At 36.3% G+C, this 20,898-nt stretch overlaps 1 protein-coding gene and 1 long non-coding RNA gene across 4 annotated transcripts in view; one reads left to right on the top strand and one right to left on the bottom strand.

Annotated features, from left to right (window-relative positions):
- Window positions 1–20,898, top strand: part of esyt2b (extended synaptotagmin-like protein 2b) — a 41,955-nt gene that overhangs the window by 14,049 nt on the left and 7,008 nt on the right. Inside the window, exons 7-15 of one of the 3 annotated variants that reach the window (XM_008396733.3) lie at window positions 2,898–2,953; window positions 8,321–8,441; window positions 9,156–9,332; window positions 9,562–9,644; window positions 10,008–10,056; window positions 15,233–15,322; window positions 15,427–15,522; window positions 18,606–18,668; window positions 20,574–20,648. In XM_008396733.3, coding sequence (XP_008394955.1) covers window positions 2,898–2,953; window positions 8,321–8,441; window positions 9,156–9,332; window positions 9,562–9,644; window positions 10,008–10,056; window positions 15,233–15,322; window positions 15,427–15,522; window positions 18,606–18,668; window positions 20,574–20,648 — 810 coding nt within the window. Of the gene's footprint in view, window positions 1–2,897; window positions 2,954–8,320; window positions 8,442–9,155; window positions 9,333–9,561; window positions 9,645–10,007; window positions 10,057–15,232; window positions 15,323–15,426; window positions 15,523–16,947; window positions 17,050–18,605; window positions 18,669–20,573; window positions 20,649–20,898 lie in introns of all 3 variants that reach the window. The other 2 variants (XM_008396732.3, XM_008396734.3) reach the window with 2 other exon arrangements.
- On the bottom strand, window positions 12,442–14,413 carry LOC145549503 (uncharacterized). The gene is made up of 3 exons (XR_014085483.1): window positions 14,160–14,413; window positions 13,163–13,349; window positions 12,442–12,810 (listed from the first exon to the last, which is right to left on the bottom strand). It is a non-coding gene; the product is annotated as an uncharacterized LOC145549503 (long non-coding RNA).

Raw genomic sequence — 20,898 nt, 5'->3', positions numbered from 1 at the left:
CCCTGCAGCGTTTGGTGTTGTATGCTGTAGTTTGCTGCAGAATGAGCAGAGGAGCCTGAGAACAAGAGTGAGAAAGGCTCATTAAGAAAACACTGCTTTTAGAGCTCGGAGGCAGAAGCAGATCAAAGCCCTCCGAGAGACTGATTCTGCTCGCATCCCTGTGCTGAGTTCCTTCTGTTCAATCCTCTCTTTGATTCGTTTTTTTATCACAAACCTTCCCCCGTCTTTTCCTTGTTGGAACTGGTAGGTTTCATGTGATCGCGAATGACGTTGATAGCAGCTTTCCATGCAGCAAGAGTACAATGTCCCTCACCTCATTATTCTGAAAACTAATGAGACCCCAGACTGCCTCTGTTGCTTTTGTGGATATATCATTAAGCAGGTGTTTTGTGTTCATTTCTGTTCAGGGATATGTGCTTTTAATGCCGTTTCTTAAAGCCGTAAACTGTGTCTAATGTTGAATGCGTTTGTTTTAATCCTTAAGAACATATTCTTTCCTCTAGTTACTGTAAATGTCCAACACTTTCATTTAGCTCTTTTTCTTCAGTTCTATACAGAGAAGAATCCAAGCTTATGCTAACTCTGTTTATATTGGTATCGATGGTGATCAGGGTATGCTCTTGGTGTCAGTTTTGTAACACAGGGTTACACATTGTTGTTCCATTGGGACTTTCACACACGTCAACCTAAGACTTTGCAAACAAAGTTCCAAAGCAGGTAGCATATCCAGAGGCCAAAGGATGACAGGTGGACTGATTTAACATTGCTGGAAGGCAAAAGTAGCTCCAAAAAAGAACTTGTTAAATACAAGGTGTATTGAATACTGCAGTATATTTTAAAACACAACATTTCAACACTTGAATGAGATGGGCTGTAGCAGTAGAACACCACGCAGGGGTGCAACTACCATCAGCTACTGTACAAAGAAAAAATGTGGCTGCATGTCACAATTTAACAATAGGAGATTTTATGACCATAGTGTACTAATCTCCTACTGTAAGCAGGGTAGTGTACCAAGATGGAGAATTCGTCTTGCAATGACCTTCATTATCACCCGATTAGCAATTTATCTAACCAGACCATCTTTGAAATGTAGCAAAACAAGAAATTCACATAATGGATGTACAGCACACAGATCTACAGAAACCACTTGATGTAATCATGTCTTTACAGAACAAAAGCTCTGAGGAATATCTGTGACCCCTCTTTGAACTTCTACGACCGATTAAAGCAGTTTGAAGGGAAAATATTGTTCAAATATGTACTACCAAGCTGAACCTAGTAAAGGCAAGTGTTGTTTAAAAAAAATTGCGATTATTTGTCTGGTGGAAATTGTGAAGTGGTATCTTCTTTCAGATGTTGGCAAACCAGCAGCACTTGGGAGGGCAGCAGCAGCTAGTATGTCACTTGACGCCCAAGCAACAGAAGGACTTGCCTACTGTCTGTGGACTGTCTGTACACTAGCTTTTCTATCATTTTATTCCCTTGATATGTTTGTTGCCTTGAGTATTTTACATAGTGTTTCACAGACATTTTGGAGCCAAGTATCCTCAAGGTAGAAAAGATATTAAACTAACAAATGCTGTTTTGAAAGAATGAGATAAAAAGGCAAAATGCTTTTTTATTATTATTCTGAGCTGGTTGATAATAGTCACCAGGAACCTACAGATGCTTTTTTGCTACAGTTATTTCGCCAAATGGACAGAAGAGTTTCTGCATTCTAACTAGAAAGTCATCTGACACCAAACAATCGTTTCCTCAGCTGGACTAACTGAAAGGGTTAACTGTTGGACTGCCCCCAAAACAGGACTTTTGGATTCTTCCATCTTGACAAACTAGCTCTGGAATATTTCCCACTTGCATAGCCACGTCTGGCTGCAGCAATTCATCACTTTCATGAGTTGTGGAAGTTTCCACACAGCATTTTCTAGTGGTGACGATGATTGTCCTGTTGTTAAGCTGGCTCCTCCAAAACAAAATCCCTCGTTTCTTATCTCATTTCATTGTCTAATGGAGAGTCGTCCCACATTTTCATAAAATATTCTCTTGAGTTTTCAGCTTGGTTTTCAACTTGAGATCTCTAAAACTGAGATTAATACCGAGATGTTTGCTTTGCTACCTAAGAATTTATGTTCTTCCAATCTAAAATCCTTAAAGAAAAAAAAAATCCTAAACGTATTTCTAAAAAAAAATATTTAAGATGTTTCTTACAAATTGCCATATTTATGTTGTGGTCATTGCTTCCATCCCACTTTTCACCCTTATATGGGGCAATATATCACAGCGTGGAAAGGATAGATGGTGAATTTAAAACTTAAGCACAAAATCTTTATCAACATTGTCACAAATTAAAAATCATATTAATTTAAATTAAAGTATAAAGATAAAATTTTTAGTTGATGAAAATTTTGATATTACATAGTAATCATTCAAGCCCAGCTCCAAAAGAGTTTTTTTTGTCACTGTGTGCTGTTTATTATTTAAACCTGTGAGAAAAAGAAGTTAAGATGAGTCAGAAAACTCTGAAAGAGTTTGACACTGTTTTATAGGTGCTGCATTTGGGTGAGGCTAAGATAATAAATATGACATAATTATGAGGCAAGAAAAGTTTGCTGGAACAAAACAAGAGCAACTTTTCCAAGAAAACTTTTGATATATAAGTTTGCTACTGCTTGAGACACGTTTTCTGTGTGTGCTGTAATCAATCAGACAGTTTATTGGCCAGAAAACATGAAGCCAAGTGGTAAATGGAGGCTGGTGGCAGAAAACAATAACGTTAAGTGTTTGAATCCAGTAGAAGTCATTCACACTCTTTGTTCCTGCGGTCTTACCCATGAGTATACGTGTATGTTCTCATTGTTTTTTTTGTTTGTTTGTTCTTTCCCCCTGTGGTTTAGCTTCTAGACATAAACTGGACTGGCCTCTCAAATATCCTGGACATTCCTGGGCTCAAGTAAGTCAATGCAAACTTGATTTTCTTGTTCTTTCACAAAAAAAGCAGCTATTTTAAGACATAATGGAAGTTTTCAGTGCTACATCTTACGGACGTTGCATGCGTTTTTGCTTTGCTTTTCTATAAACTTGTACCTTTGCTGTTTAAGTCGTTTTAGACAAAGACAAGCAGTCACATATTCCTAGGTAATACCTTGATATCTATGCTTAGATTTATAGCAAATTATCTAACTGAGCACAAGAAGGCTAGAAAAAATGTTATTTTGTAAACTCTTAACTCATTATTGCTCTTTATTCTTTAACTTTCCCCCCTTGGTTATTAACTAGACCGAGTACAGAGCAAACGGGAGCTAATTAAGAGCCACTTTCATCCAGACACAATTACCCGCCTCCATCTTGAGTGGTTTCCTACATTATTTAAACTGCTTTGAAAGTGACACAGTCATTAATACTGCATGTAATTTTCTGGGATTTCAACTGCTTGTCATGTAGAGCGGTGGGGCAGAAAGACTTGTTGACAGAAGCAGAGCCCAGTGGACGCTCTCTTTCATCCCTTTTGTTTCTTTGCTTTGCGGGGGTGAAATGAATCTGTTCACCCTGAGTGCGATGGGGTTTGTTGCTTGATGCCGTAGTGGGGAGCACTTGCAATAAAAGAGGAAGAAGCTGCTGTAGTAGAGGCAGATAGTAAAAGCAAAATGTCTTATTGGATGCATAAGGTTTACTGTGCAGTAAATGTCTATTACATGCTGTAGACTCTAATTGCATAGAAATGTTTTAAAAACTGAGCAAATGTTTGTGATTATAATTTTTAACATTCTCATGAAGTCATAAGGGTAGCTGTTGTCTTTCGTTTCACAGAATAACAATTAACAGACAAGTGGAAAATTATGATACACTTATTAATATTGTACTTAAATCTACTGTTTATTGTTGCTAACTTTGGTTCATTTGAATTCACAATCCGTTTTGGTGCGGCAACAATTTTGTTGTCTTTGCTTTTTTGCCATTACTCATTGTCCTTGGTGCAGGAAATCAGAGGCTCCACCAGCCCACATCTCCCCCATGGTGGCTGAAAGATAAGGCAGTGTAACTGGAGAACAACTTTCCCATTAGAATACACAGAACCAGCTTGGAACATTGTATATTTCAGAAGGCTAATACGCTAACAAGAAGTAAATGTTGCAGTTTTCTAAGGGAAAATGGTTTTTGCTTCATTTGCAGAAGAGTTGTACTCTTCTGCCACAAACACATCAGATATAGATGTCATCTGTTATTTTAATCAGTAGATGTGCCCTGGTGCTGCCCTGCTATTTAGATGTTATATGGAAATGAAAGTGCACAGACAAGGTTTTACAAGGTTGATGTTAAAAATCCCTAAGAATAACCTGAAAACAGAGCTGGATTCAACTTCATGTAAGACACTAACAGATTATATTTCTTCCTTTAGAAAAAAAGTAAATCTAATTTCTTAGTCACTTTTTGGCATCCATTCAGAATGTTGTCCAGTTCAGAGAAAATGTTTTTACCCCCTTCAGATTTTTTCAGCATTTGTTTTTTGGTCGCACTTTCAATTCAGTTTCTTTCATTCTCTTTATATTATTCAACTATTGTCATCTAATTTTACAAAACAAACAGAACTTACTCATATACAGGAATGTACAACCATTTCCATTAGTGTAGACAGATTACAATATACTTACAAACTTTCCTATTTGATCTTGGTTACAAAACAACGCAATGAGGATAAACACTGAAACTATATCTTTATGTAGACACAGGTTAGTTTGCATAAATTTTAACTCACTGTGAATGAAATTTGGATAATAAAATTGTCTTTTGGAAATACTGAAATTATCTTTGTCTGGTATTGAAGTTTGTTTGAAAATCTTAGACGTGTCAATTTCACACAAACAGAATTAACCTACAAAGGAGCCAGCACTTGATCACAACGCTGCACATTTACCGTAAACCATTAAAGATTTCTTGGGAGAGTTTTGAATATCTGTTGCACGCTGATGTAGGTGCCAATGAGTTCTGCTGATGAGGGAACGTTTTACCGTGTTACTGAAAACATTTGTCTCTTAATTGTGCAAGAGGGCACATTCAGGGACTATTAAAGCCAACAGCATTTATCGTCTGTGGACGATGAATGTTTGTTCATATAGATTTTATGGCAGTCTGGTAGCGGTTACAGCAAAAATGATGAAGTGACTGGCACAGCAATTAGTACAAATCATACACTAGCATGGCGAAGGCATTGAAATTTGCATGACTCAATGGTTTGTAAAAACCATTACCATTGTGTTGTAAATTGCCAGTAAAGTGCATTTACAGTATGCATGCAGTGCGTAGAAGTATACTATCATAAATAACTCACACACACAGATATGTGGGTGTGTTGGTGTTTATGCCCAGAGAGCAGAAAAATGCCACTACAAGCACTGATGCAGCAGGAATCCCTTTAACTCTTTTTTTTTCCAGAAATGTTTCAGCTCTGTCATCTTATAACCGTTTCCCTCAATGTTAAACTAATGACGATGGATAAATTGAGAATTTCCTCTTGGCAACAGACCACAGAGGGAGAAAGTCTCCATTCAGAAGTAAATTTGTCTTATGTTTCAGTTTCATTTTTTTTAAGGAACCAGATAATGTTTCAGAAAAATACTACTATGGTACTGTATTGCCTCACTTATTTATTGTCTCAATTATTTATCATGGCTATGCATTATTAATCACTTGTTCTTTATTTGTAATAAAGGGCTACATTTCACCTGCTTAATTAGTGGGTCTTGACCTTGGTGGTCTTATAATGTTACAATGCATAAAAGTGAAAAAAAAAAACTAGGGAAAGGCCCTTAGCAAATATGAAAGAAGTGGAGAAAGTACATGATACTGTTGATTTAAGTGTTAATTATAACAAACTTTAAAAAACAACTGCAAATCTGCATGAGTTTTTAAGCATTTGAATGGAAGTTACTGTTAATGTATTAGTTTTAAAAAATGTGTTATTTTGTCATGTTAAAAACAGTGTTTTAATAATTTTAACTAAAACCACTCAGAGAAGCCTCAGTTTATAAAATTTGGGAGTAATTCTTACTATCCTGGCCTGTAAGAGTCGAGTCGTGCCAAACAAAACATATTTACTTGACTTTATTTGTCCAAAAATAAAAATAGTAAAACCATAAGGGCAGTGCAATGTAAAAGTATTCACAACCCTGGAACCTTTTCATATGTTTGCTACGTCAAGCTCAGTCTGATTAGACAGAGAACATATTTAAAAAGCAATTTTTGCACATTGCCACAGATTTTTAATTAGAATTGACTTTGACTGGGCCATTCTAGCCAGAACGTTGATCTACACCCTTTCATAGCTCTGGGTATAATTTGATTTCCTGAAATCTGAAGCTAAGCCACAGCCTCAATTCTTTTGCAGCCTCAAACAGGTTTTCTTCCAGGATAACGCGATAATCCATTCTTAAAGTGTCGCCTAATTCTGCATGTCTGAAGAATCCTTTAATCTCTTATACCAACCATTCAGCTGTCCCAAAAGCCTGGCTGGACCTAGCTCTGCCTTCGAGTTTTGTTTGAAACATGTAAAAACTTCACAATTATACAGTCAATTCTATTGGTGAAACACACTTAAAATTTGAAAGAGTACAAAGAGCGGGAATATTTTTGCAAGCCACTGGAAATCAAATGAAATCAAATGTCAGTTCCCATACAACTAGTACATTTGTATTTTTCTTTTAATTTACATTTTATAATGAATGTGAAACTCCTTTCTGACATTAGACTTATGTTAATGATTGAGTATTTACTAGACCTGCAAGTTTTCTAAACCGGCATGACTAAAAATAGTTGCAAAATGCAAATAGGCAAACGGTTTTTCCTCTCACAATGCAAACTAGCAGTGTCAACTGAGTAACTGATATGTAATATCATATTATTTTCTAACTTGATATAAAAATAAAAGTCAGAGAGATCATTTAGGTTTATTACATTTTTTTTTTTATGATTACACTTTGATTTTGGTTTGTGGGCTATCAACCTGTGGGTGTGATTCAAAAGTGCAAGGAATGAAACAGTTGTAGACCACGTCCTGAAGTTGTTGGTTCATGATGCAATGATTTCATGTTCTGTAAAGATCTTGTCAATGTCCACCAAATTTTAGATTGGGCTTTGCTTCGTGATTTTCTCAAGACTTTTTCCTTCCACTTAATTTTCCATTATTATGCACTATATAAACAGCCAGCTTCTTTAGCAATGATATTTGGTGACTAACAGGTCTTCTACAGTGTGTCAATGCGGCCTTTTCGGATTAAAAATCCTTTTTATTGGTCTAGTGCAATATAATTTTCTTGAGGAAATGAAGTTTAGGTTTTTATTAACTGCAAGCCCAAATCACCATAATTTGCCGAAATACTTGAAATCATAGAAACGTTACTTACCAGTTTTCTGTTGTATTTATATTGTTCCTTGGGCAAAACTCTTGCAATGAATTTTCCCCTGGCCTGCATCCATTAAATTTGTTATTAACTTGTTTTGTTTTATCATTTGATTAGACTAGCGTTGAAGCTGTTTCTATGAACCCCATTTGTATATATTTTTTTCCAATAAGACCACTCGTTCTCTAAGCAGAGTCATCAGTGTTTCAAGTGATTTATTTGTGGTTTAGACATAAAGAATTCAGCAAGACAGAATTGATATGGTTTTCTCTAAATTTTGGACACAAATTACATGCAGACTGTAACCAAGCTGCGGCACATTTTTTATATGACTGAATGAGTCAGAGTCACAGGAAATGAACTCATTAAGTTCTGTGTGACAAGATGTTATTTGCTTTTTGCAGCCTGATCATGTTTCCTGCAGCCAATTATGTATTTTCCCTGTTTGGCTGATTAATGCTGAGAAATCACTCCTGAGACCTTTTCAGGATTGCATCTAATTCGGATCTGAAGCAATAATTTTCATCGGAATAGACACATCATGTTACTCGGGCACTTGCTCGGTAATAACAACCATCTATCTTAGAGGAGAAGCCTGACCAGTTGATGATAATTCATTCTAATGACAGTTCTCTGTGATTATAGTTTTCCAGTTTTGCCTCAGAAGTTATCTTAATAAAAGAGTAGCACTGTGCAGTTTTGTTTTGTCACTTCACTATTGTTGTCATGCGTCTCTGAAATATTAGAATCATCTAGAAGATGCATAAACCAGCTCAAGCAATGTTCCTATATACCACAAAAGAATTAGACAGCAGGGGGATTTTTATAGCCACAGAGTACTCTTCCTGTCTTTGTTGTAAAACTAAATACTTCAGCCTGTTTACCTTCCTTTTCCTCCATCTCTGTCCTTCCTGTCCCTACAGCGGCTTCTCCAACAATCTGATTCAAGACATAATCTACAGTTATTTGGTTTTACCCAACCGAATCACTATCCCTCTGGTTGGTGTGGAGGACCTGGCCAAGCTACGATTTCCAATGCCTAAGGTACTGAAGCAAGTCATACTTCTAAAGTCTCTGCTCGACCTTAGCTGTCTTCATTGCCACATTCAATGCGATGAAATCCTTTGAGCCTTGCTTTTATCAGAAAATGAAAGGGCTCTAGGCTATTCAGGAGATGTACGGTATTTTGCTGAGAAAAGTCAAAGCTATTCCACTCAAACTTTTATTGATGGCAGCAAGTTTGGAAATTTGCAGGTTTGATTTGATAGTTTCTGTTGCAAATAACACACATTTACATTTTTGTAAGAGCTATTACAGATAAGATTTTGACGTGAGATCAGATAATAATGCATTTTATTATAAATAAAAGATAAGGTTAATCTTTTATTTGTACAAACGTTGCCATGAAATCAGATAAGATGATTTGAAAGTGTAATTCTTTACCCTTGACCCTAATTACAAAAACAACATATGAAATTGAACAAAAGAGACATGAAATGTTATATTTACCAGTAAGATTCTGTTCCTTTATACATTTCATGTAAAGATGTTTTAAAACGTTTGAGAAAGTAGCACTATCATCACTGTTACCAATTCTGATGCATTTTTAATCTTAGCTACACTGTTCACGCTTCTTTTAAACTTTTCTCAAAGTTAGTCTCTCTCCAGGTGAGACGTTCAAAAGCTAATAACAAGTAACCCCCTGAACGTCACTTAACAGTAGAACAGTTTATCCCCCTGCTCTGCATCTCTCCACAGGGAGTGCTAAGGATTCACTTCCTCGAGGCTCAAGATCTGGAAGGAAAGGATCAATTTCTCGGAGGACTCATCAAGGGAAAGTCGGACCCTTATGGCATCCTGCATGTCAGCAACCAAATGTTTCAGAGCAAGACGATTAAGGAGAGCCTCCATCCCAAATGGAACGAGGTTTATGAGGTGATGAAGTTGCAATGCTTCTAAAGACTTTTCTTAATCTTATAATATCAGGGAGAAAACTGTGATGGATTTTGTTCCCCTTGTTAGTTTCTTCTTATGGAAGTTCACTAAGCTCCTTTTTAATTTCCAAATATTAGGATCGTCTTCTCCCAGATCGCTTTAATTCAAAATCTATCTGCTGATTAGTAGTTTGAGCAAGCCTCCCTCTACGTGTTTCTGTGTCTGTCAGGCTCTCGTGTATGAACCTTCTGGTCAACATCTGGAGATTGAGCTGTTTGATGAAGATCCGGACAAAGATGACTTCCTTGGAAGGTTTGGTTCTGTTATTTCCTACCCTGCTGTGTTTTTATCACACATCTTTTAAAATGAAATCCTGATTTGTTGCACCTCATCTGTTCAGCTGGTGGATAAAACAAGCTCCTTGTATTTCAGCTATTTATTAACATTCTTTTTATGCAGAGTTTATTCATAATGAGCCAGTTATTATCCCACAGTTATTGCCCCCCCAGTAAATTTCATAGATTAATTAGTGGTATAGCTATAACTCTGCACTCATTGCTATAACACTGAGCAGCAAATCAATGTCTGCCTACCCCCACTGTAATTAATTGGCCTCATTTTATGTTTGCCGTTTTCTGCTTTGAATTTTCACTGATTATTAGTCATTATTTGCAGCCTCCTGATTGATTTGACCAAAGTGTACAATGAACAGAAGGTTGATGAGGTAAGATTTGTTTTCTAATGTTTATTTTTAACATGTAGCCTGTAAAAAAACACATTTCAAAATATTTTGCTGGAGAAAGGGAAAAAAATTTAATTTAGTCCTCCTTGGAATATAGCTTAGGACCAAACTGAAAACAAGAGAAGTCAGCTACCCTAAATCTGTCAGAAATTATTAATTTCAACCACTGATGAACACATTCAGGCTGTATTTTGCAACTTATCTATAATTTTAAGAGAGAAATCTATGGAAGTAAATATGTGCCATCAGAATTTGAATAAAAAATGCATCTGAAACTTGAATGTTGTATATTTGCACTTACTTTTTCAATTAGAAAATTAATTCAGAATACAATTTTGACCTAAAAAAAAATTCAGTGTCATTATTTGTACACGTTTGCAATTTTCATTTGTTAAAAAAATTCACATTCCTATTTCAAAGTGATGAAATTTTCAATATATATATTTTTCAGTGTTAAAAAAATTCAGCATATAAAAAAATTCAACTTTTAAAAATTCAAATGCAATATTTTCAGTGTCCTAAAAATTCAACTTGCTCAAATTCGCTGTCTCAAATTCAACATCTAAAAATTCGCTGTACAAAAATGGCGAGGTTACTTCAGGTCACAGACATTAGCAATCGTTGTCAGATTTCAACACTGAGCTAATCACATGACCTAAGCGTCATATTGAAGAAATACCAGCATCACCGAGGCCAGCGACCATGGAGGCGAACGCAAACCCAACGGTGAGTCTATGCTTTCATATTTCTGTAGTACATTTTATTTTGCGCAAGAACTTTGATACATGATATTAAAGCTTGATTTAAATCACGGGTTTGGGCCGTTGTTAATCTTACGCCATGTAATGCTGGCATATTAGTTCTCGCTACCTGCTAGACCTCCACCTCCTTCCCCCCTTCTCTTGGCTGTCCTACACCCAATTTTCCCCTGTTTTATTTAAAAAAGGAATATCACTTGCGCCAAGTCTAGAATCTTTAAAGATAACTGATGGGTAGCGACTTTCCGGGTTGTTTGTTTGTTGTCTTAGGTGAGACTGATCAGGCGGTCTTAGTAAAAGTCGTAATTTTCCAGGAGATGCTACCGCTAATGTAGCTAATATGGCTGCCTTGTGCGCTTCAAGGAGGGGCTGTGAACTCTTCCGACATTAATTATAACCACAACCCCATTCTGTTCATCTACTGTATTGTTCATGTGACTTCATTTATGAATAAATTTATACATTTATGGTCATTATAGCGTCATCCAAACGGCTGCTTCTCTTATCTGACAAGTGTTGATATATATTAATTTACATTCTTTTACTTTGCGTTACAAAACGTCGTTCTGTTACCTAGCAACATTAGAAACTACCTCCTTTGTTTTTTCATTTGATTTTAACTCATTTTGAAGAAAATATATGCTTGCAAGTACAGCTGTTAACTTATTAAAATCATTTTAATCCCCACTACTTTGTATATCCAAAATATATCTTTGGTTACAAAGAATGTTTGAGCTATGCTAAAATTTGTGATTAATGTTGTAATTAAAAGCAAATTCTGATTAAGTTAGACACCATTCAATTCCTGAACCCCACAGTGCCTTGATAGAGGTACATTTTAATTGGATAATTTAATGTGTAGCATGTATACTATCATTCATTTAATTTATTACATAGGAATCTGCAATCAAGTACATTTTGAGTTCTCTTGATCCCTTCTTTGTGTTTTCCAGGGTGTAGATTCCCGAAATTGAATGGGAGGAGTGCGGGCTTCCTCTTCAGGAAGAGTCAAACGTCACAGTACCAAATTCAAGTTGTGCAACTGACTGACGAACAAATGGACTTAAGGGACGCAGTAAACCCAAAAGGCACATCACTGTCTTTTGGTTGTGACATTTATATTGCTGCAGTTCTGTTTTGTGAACAGTTCTTCACTCTGTGAAACTTGTCCAGTTTCAAAATTCAGCATTTATGAAATGTAAAGCTAAGTGCTGATCATATTACCACAAAGGTAAAATTTGTGCTTTGGAAAAGTGAATCATAGTGCTTTTATGGTAGACATGTTAAAGAACTAAAATGTTCTACATTTGTGAGTTGATTGTTCTTTTATCTCAAAAGGAACCTAGTAGGTACAGGTGTGTAGGACCTTAATTTTCTTGCATTATAAGAATGGAAAAGTTAAGTTTGTCTTATGTCATTTATTTTCTAATACTTCAAGCATAGATGAACATAAAATAAAATATTGCATAAAAACAGTTTCCGTTTCATATTTCCTGTACAAACAGTGCTGACTCAGAAACTCTGAACATAGTTACTCTAACATTTAAGATTTACAGGGATGCTTGACAAACGTTTCAGGTACTTAGTCATCACTTCAAAGAACACAACTTAATGTCAAGACTGCGGTGAATGATGAACAGTATTTGTAAAAAAAAAGAAGCTAATAATAAAATGACTTTGTAATTTTACTTAATTGCCATATTGAAATGCAATTATTGAACAAATGAAACACCAATGCACTGAGTTCTCAAAGAAGACCAAAGCCAGTTCCAACCGATTTAAGACACCATCATGTCAGCATACAGAGCCTGGTAGGTAGAATAATGGCTTGGAAGGCGTAAACGTTCACTGCAGGTGGATGAAGTGGCCCTGATGTGGTTTGGTCCAGTTGACTGCACTACTTCAGGCTTCAGTTCCTGCCATGGAGCCTCCCAGCCAACCCAAAATCTCATGAGCTGGTGCAGATTGTCTGAAAATGCTAGGAAAAGTATAATTTTTTTTAGATACATGGTGAGTTTCCTGTAGATGGAATCATTCATAAAGCTGACTTTGAGATATGACTTTATGTGAATGTCTTTTCCATCTAAGAAACTAATGAATATGAATGTGATGTCCTTCAAAAATCATTTGAATACCTTTTGCCATTTTCACTAATCAACCTGAAAAGCTTTATCAGCTTTATCTGTGCAGTGTTGTAAGTCATGATTATAACAAAATAAATGTAGTGTATTATGCTGGTATAATACCAGCATAATACATACATAATACATTTGTTATTTATCATTCTCAAAATAACAAACATTGGCCAAATGTTTATACAGACATTTTACCTTCTTTGAGAAACTGATGGAGAAACCCTGTCACCTGCAGTTTCTGCTTCCAAGACATCATCGTTGTCGTCACCGTCATCACTTTGCTTCTTCACCTGTGGCCAACTGATTGGACCATCTGTAATTGTAGAAATAGAAATGGCTCCAAACGATCATGGAGTCTATCAAAAATATGATCCATATGTTCCTTGAAAAGAAAAAAGAAAAAAAATGTCAAAAACATTGTCAGTAAAATAAAAAAACTATTTTGAAATCAGTAGGTCAGTATTGAGAAATCAAATTAAAGATATTTAATCTAAAATAAGTTAACAGCTGTATTGCAAGCATATATTTTCTTCAAATGAGTTAAAATCAAATGAAAAAACAAAGGAGGTAGTTTCTAATGTTGCTAGGTAACAGAACGACGTTTTGTAACGCAAAGTAAAAGAATGTAAATTAATATATATCAACACTTGTCAGATAAGAGAAGCAGTAGTTTGGATGACGCTATAATGACCATAAATGTATAAATTTATTCATAAATGAAGTCACATGAACAATACAGTAGATGAACAGAATGGGGTTGTGGTTATAATTAATGTCGGAAGAGTTCACAGCCCCTCCTTGAAGCATACAAGGCAGCCATATTAGCTACATTAGCGGTAGCATTTCATGGAAAATTACGACTTTTACTAAGACCGCCTGATCAGTCTCACCTAAGACAACAAACAAACAACCCAGAAAGTCGCCACCCATCAGTTATCTTTAAAGATTCTAGACTTGGCGCAAGTGATATTCCTTTTTTAAATAAAACAGGGGAAAATTGGGTGTAGGACAGCCAAGAGAAGGGGGGAAGGAGGTGGAGGTCTAGCAGGTAGCGAGAACTAATATGCCAGCATTACATGGCGTAAGATTAACAACGGCCCAAACCCGTGATTTAAATCAAGCTTTAATATCATGTATCAAAGTTCATGCGCAAAATAAAATGTACTACAGAAATATGAACGCACAGACTCACCGTTGGGTTTGCGTTCGCCTCCGTGGTCGCTGGCCTCGGTGATGCTGGTATTTCTTCAATATGACGCTTAGGTCATGTGATTAGCTCAGTGTTGAAATCTGACAACGATTGCTAATGTCTGTGACCTGAAGTAACCTCGCCATTTTTGTACAGCGAATTTTTAGATGTTGAATTTGAGACAGCGAATTTGAGCAAGTTGAATTTTTAGGACACTGAAAATATTGCATTTGAATTTTTAAAAGTTGAATTTTTTTATATGCTGAATTTTTTTAACACTGAAAAATATATATATTGAAAATTTCATCACTTTGAAATAGGAATGTGAATTTTTTTAACAAATGAAAATTGCAAACGTGTACAAATAATGACACTGAATTTTTTTTAGGTCAAAATTGTATTCTGAATTAATTTTCTAATTGAAAAAGTAAGTGCAAATATACAACATTCAAGTTTCAGATGCATTTTTTATTCAAATTCTGATGGCACATATTTACTTCCATAGAAATCGCCTACCGTCTTTGTGTTCTTGTATCTGTTTTTGTGTGCAACTTCAATTCAGTTTATTTAGTCTTGTGGACGTACAATATATAAATAATAATAACAAAAAATAAATTTTTGTTGTGTTCATATTTAAATTCTGTGATTGTTTTAAGTGTCATTTATTTGTGCTAGCTGGTCAGGCTAACTGTTGTTAGCTTCTAAGCTCCCTTGTGTTAGCCTATCTTCTCAGATTGCAAAATCTGACTCCCTGGTCTATTTTCTAATGTGAACACACCATTTACTGTGTCATTAAAGTGCAGATATGTGTGTAACCCTGAGCTGTAGCTGACTTTAACTAAAGTAGATATAAAAGTTTGTTCAAACTATGTGTTTGTTGAGCTACAAACGTAAAAAACCTGTGAGTTTTCGATTTTGTTTCATTTACTGAAAAGGAAAATAAAAGCAGCTCGGAAAATACTTCACTTGTTATTCTGGGGAGAAGGCCAGACATAATAAAATTAACCTTTTGCTTTGTGTGTCACAAAAATGACCAAAATATTCATTTTGATTACTGGTTTTGGTTGTTGTTTTAGTGGTTTGAACTAGAAGAAACACCTACAGGGAAACTCCACTTAAAACTGGAGTGGCTGTCTCTATTCTCCACCCCAGAGAAGCTGGACCAGGTAACACTAACATAGTCATTAACAATTTTTTATTTATTTTTTTATCTTTTTACTTTGTACTCAGTGTAATTACGGCATGTTGATGCATGTTCCTGTATCCACAGGTTTTAAGATGTGTGCGCGCAGATAGAAGCCCAGCAAAAGATGGACTCTCGTCAGCACTATTAGTGGTCTTTCTGGACTCGGCGAAGAATTTGCCAGTAAGACACTAAAATGTCCTTATTTATATGCTGGTGATTAAACCGTTCTAGGTGACAAATTTGTGCTATTACTTTCCTTCATATTTTCCATCTGTACCATATACGCTTCATTTATCTACACTGAATCAAAATTTGTAGAAATGCGAGTGTAAAGCTTGTTCAAATATTAATTACTTAGTTTGTTTGCTAATGTCACACAATGACACCCTTTGCTTTGTCAGAATATTTATTTTCTGTGACCTCATCTGTTTGCTTGTTGAGTAATTAAATATTAGAGTCACACTGACTTTTGCACATTCTGATTTAGGGGTGAAAGAACCTAATCGCAGTTTTTACACCAATCATGGATTAACGGTTAAGCAAGCTTGAAATGTAAGGTTACCATAATTTCTCAAAATTAGATTGTGTTGTTGCATAGAACTTCATTATTTTACCCATCAGCTTTTATACAACAAAGTAGGCTTAAGTCATGTCAGAGCATATGACAAGTTCACCTTCCATGCTATAACTGCGCTTTTATATGAAATAACGTCAGGCCTACAGATAAGTATTATCATTGTGCCGGTTTAAATCCAAAAAAACGTAAGGTGCAAATATACTGATAATCTGAATGCAACAGAAATGCAGGTTATTTTTAATTCCATCACTGTTTTGAGAGTAACATATTTTAATTGCAGTTTGCTGTCAAAGACGTTTTGATACAGTAAAATCTTTGTGCTGCAGATACTCCAGGCATTTCCATCTACAGTTTTCTTGCAATAGTATTCACCTTTTGTGAACTTTTTCCACATTTAATTATATTACAACCTCAAATTAAATGTTTTTATTATGCATAGGATCAACTGAAATTTTGTTTTTCCAAAATTCTACTACTTTACTAATGAATTTGGGGGTCAAAGCAATGCACTGCACTGCACTGCACACCTTTCAGATTTGTATTTGTGAAAAATGCGAAACCATGAAGAATTTTCCGAACTGACAAATATGTTGCACGTTATACTTATCACTTATTACTTATTACTTTGCTTATCTTACAACATTTAATTAAAAATAAATTAAAGTTTGAGACTGACAAAATGTGAAAAGACTTTCAAGAAGTCTGAATAGTTTTGCAAGGGATTGCAAACACAATTTGGATGTAAAAACGTCTGTATTTAGTGCTTTGCCGCTCAAGGACTCGATCTAATAAAGACATTTGCGGTCGCTATTGTTAAAGGAGAGCCTTGGATGATTAAAGCTTTTAGTTTTCAAAATCTCTCTTGAGATTTTCTTCAGCAAATGAACAGAACAATCCACATTTAGTCCTTCATTTTCTTAGCCAAAGTGTAGTGCAAATTTAATGATTTACATAAATGTGTCAGAAATACAGAATCGATTTGAACTGTCTTTCTCTTTCCCTTTTATTCCCCTGCGTCTCCACCCAAGGGTGTCTTCACAGGCAGCTTAGGCTGCGGAAACTTGAGTGAGAGGAGAGCTTCTGGCTTAATCTTTTGTGAGAGCGATACTTCTGAGTGTAGTGCAAATTTTGTGAGTCCACCGATGCTTCTGCATCTTCGTAACCTTAGCATTAGCACCGTGTGATGACATGGATTGAACCGTAACGAGCTCTTTCAAGGTTTTCTTTTAGAGCATGTGTTAGCTGCATGCTTTTTTTGTGTAAAAAAAATTCCAATAACCATTAACATGAAAAAGACTTTTTGAAACCACAGAATCCAGCCATCCAAACAGCCCCTAGTTGCTTCTTTGTTACAACATGGCGTTATTGTGCCTCACAGTGCTCAGTTCAAGGCTGGAGTGAGACATCTTCAGCACTAGCACTGCTGGCATAGTTTCTAATGATCTGTCAGTGCTCATGCAGAGATTCATGCACAGGTACAGAAAGCCTGCAGCGTGTTGATGTAGTCATACAGGGTCTTAAATTAGTTCCACCTGGTATTTTCTGTGGGTAATGCTTTTGTTACTATGTTATTGTCAGATCCTAGCAGTGCCATAAAGACCAGCCCCATACATCCTGCTCTTTATTGTTAAACCATATTATGCATGCATATCATGTGCAATTTTGACACAAAGGTGCATCTCAATTTATCAGAGTATTTTCAAAAAGTACATTTTCATTTACTCAGTTCCATGAGAAAAAGCTTGTATTTTACATACACCGAGTGCACACAGTGGGATTTTTTTTTCTAAGGTGCTTTTTTCTGTTAATTTGAATGATTATGGCTTACATCAAGTGGAAATTATTTCTCACATACTTCGAGCATTAGATCGGAATAATGAAAATGATTTCTAATGCAACAGAAAAGTACACTCATGTATTGTGCAGGTGTAGTTCTGGTTAAGACTGTGTGGTGAATTTCAAAGCACTGAGTCGGTTGCTTTTATATCTGAGCCAAACTCGGATGGAGAGTATAGATGACGGTCAGCTGGACAATCTGTCTTCCCCACAAATTTGGCCAGCAGTCAGGCTTTGTAATTATCCCCCAAACTCTTGAGTGGTCTGTGCTTCGCCGTCCTTTCAAGACATTTTTCTTCCATTCAACCTTCCGTTAATATGCACTATACAAAGCCAAGTTTATTTAGCATTGATCTGTTGGGGCTTATAATATCAATGTCTGTGGATTACCATCCTCCAAACTTCAGCAAACTATTGTTTCGCAGTTGTTTCAAGGCAGGAGTTTTTTCTTCCACTAAGCTTTCCATTGAAAATTGAGTGGAAGGAACAAGTGTTTGGATGCAACTTTGTGAGTAGCTAGGTTACCGAGTACTGCTCTTTTGTTGCTTATCCTTCGTGGATGATGACAATTATTTGTGTTTTAAAAATCCTTTTCTGATTGATCTAAGGCATTAAAAAAAAAAATTCAAAGCTTTCAGTTGTAAACCATAATCATCAAAATAAGACAAAGATACACTTGAAATATACCACTCTGTTTGTAATAAATGTATGCAATGCATTGATATTCTAATTTATTCAGATTCACCTTGTCATTTTTTGGGAGGTCTTTTTGTTCCCCATGACCATGTTGACTCATTCCAACTAACCACGGGTGTGATTTTTCTCCCTCAAATCTCCTTGTGGCTTAAAGAGCAACCTGTCAGATATCACCCATGACGGGTTGAAGCAAGTCTCGGTCTTTAAGGCCCTGAAGGTAACGTGGGAGGAATGGTCTGCATGTCAAGATCACACCCCTACACTGCAATGCTGGGCCACAGCTGTGTCACCCACTGTTGAGTGATTGTGATGATTATCGAGGTGTCAAAGTGAAACTGTGCATGACAATGACATGAATGTTGAAAAAGGGTTTTCATTACCTAACCCCTGGCTTGCATGCAGATGGTTTATACGACACAAAAGGCTCACTAATGTGATTATTACTTTTCTCTGCTTGTCTGAGTATCTCTCTTGCTTTGCCGTTGACTTGAGCTATAACTTCCATTTTACAAAAAAACAAAACCAAAACCTGCAGAACCAGCCAGCTTCAGAGCAAACATACGTGCATGTTTTGCTAATCACGAACTCGATAATGTCGGAATTTGTGGTTCAGGATCCAGGACAAGATTGTCATGCATGCCTGTTGGTTGGCTTTTTGTAGTTTTCCAATGTAGTGATTCCAATTTTCTTTGAAATGTGTTCCACCTAAATTCTGACAGGGCAGGTAAATAGAAAAAAAAAAACCTGTAGTTGGATTTAGAAACAGCCCAGTTGACCTGCAGTAGCAGCTAGACTGTAACAAATGTTATGCTTTTCCCTTACTTAGAAATCAGTTGTTGCACATTTCCAGTTACTGTTTCGCCGTTTCTTAGAAATTTCCAACCTGCGATTGTTCCTCATACAGGTGGCACTCCCTCAACCTTTCTTCAGCGGTAGTTCAGCATATATAGAAACCTTACACCCATATTCAGGCTTGACATTAACATTTCTCCAGAGTCTGTCAGCTTTAAGAATGAGTGTTCAGATCTTCCAATCAAACTACGACTGACTGCTTCCTGTTACAAATACTCTGAAACTCATTTTGAAATGAAGAAAGAACAGAAAAACATATAACATATGGAATCCTGACTCTGGGTCAAATGCAGACTAATACTGTTCTATGTTCATGAGAGAAATAAGAGTTAATTGTTCAACTCTAAAACTGCGTAAAAGTACCTAATGCGGGGTGTCTAACATGCAGCCTGGGGGCCATTTGAATAATTTTGTGCATCTCTTGATGTAAGAATGGCAGAAACCTGGTTTGCTTGACCATGCATTTGCATGCAAATGCATAAAAAGCATGTTGGGGTGAAATGTTCACTGCTTTGGAGGCCTTCCAAAAAAGATGAAGACAAATAAAAGACACTCAAATGAACAATTTAAATATACTATTAATCGTTTATTTGCATTTTCTTGCATTTTAATTTGTATGTTTGTTGCACAGCCTTACATCCTGTAAACACAATGACTCAAATAAATCAGTACATGCCCACCGTTCAAATGAAGTTCATGCCCTTGATAAAGCCTCTGACTGGAGCTGTGCACACTGTGCCTTCCATAATTATTGGTTTCCCTGCTGAAGATGTGCAAAAAGCCTATAAATAAAGAGATATCAGTCTTCAAAGAAGTCTGTGTTCTTTAACCCAGACATCTGTACATAACTGCAGCCCCACTTTAGGTTCTAACCCTGCATACTAAATGGTTGTGTTAATGAGCATGGGCATGCAACAAGACGAACGTATGTTGGTGAGAAATGGAAGACCTTTTCTCTCTCTTTTCAAATCATCTGGGTCTTTAATAATAGGGGCACGATCCTTTCGTGAGGAATACTGATTAATTCCCGGCTATTCAAACTCATCATGCTAAATTTAACCTGTAGACAAGACGAAGCCCTGCAGCCTCTTGGCCTCCTGTCTGCCTGCAGCCTCACCAGTCTAATAATCTTCCCTCCTCTCCGTGGTGTGTGTGTTGTGGTGATTGTGTCCTCTAACATGTTGTGTGATTGTGCTGTCCGTCACTGAATTGTGTTTCACACTGTCGGTGGTTACCTAACACCTCTCTCTTTCTCTTGATTGTCTAATAGTCGGCCAAGAAGAACAGCAGTGAACCCAGCCCTTATGTCCACTTCACAGTTGGGCACAAAACCCTTGAGAGTAAGGTGGGTATTGGAAACACTTGCTTGAATTTCTCCATCTTTTTTTCTCTTTCAGTTCTTTGTTTACTTTCAGTCTCACATCTTCATTTGAACTGTTGACTGTTGATTTATTGGCAACTCACTCTGGCAAATGTTACTTGTTTGGCTTAGAGAAGAAGAACATTTGTCACCTTTCATGTGGTGTGCTATATTTAGTACATACATCATTTATTCAATATAAATGTCAGCCAGAAGAATTGAAGAGCTGAAACAC

Source organism: Poecilia reticulata, chromosome 20 (genome assembly GCF_904066995.2).
Source record: "Poecilia reticulata chromosome 20, P_reticulata-male-v2, whole genome shotgun sequence".
Classification (NCBI taxonomy): Eukaryota; Metazoa; Chordata; class Actinopteri; order Cyprinodontiformes; family Poeciliidae; genus Poecilia; species Poecilia reticulata.
The sequence above is the reverse complement of the archived record's forward strand: the minus strand, read 5'-3'. Positions and strand labels throughout refer to the sequence as shown.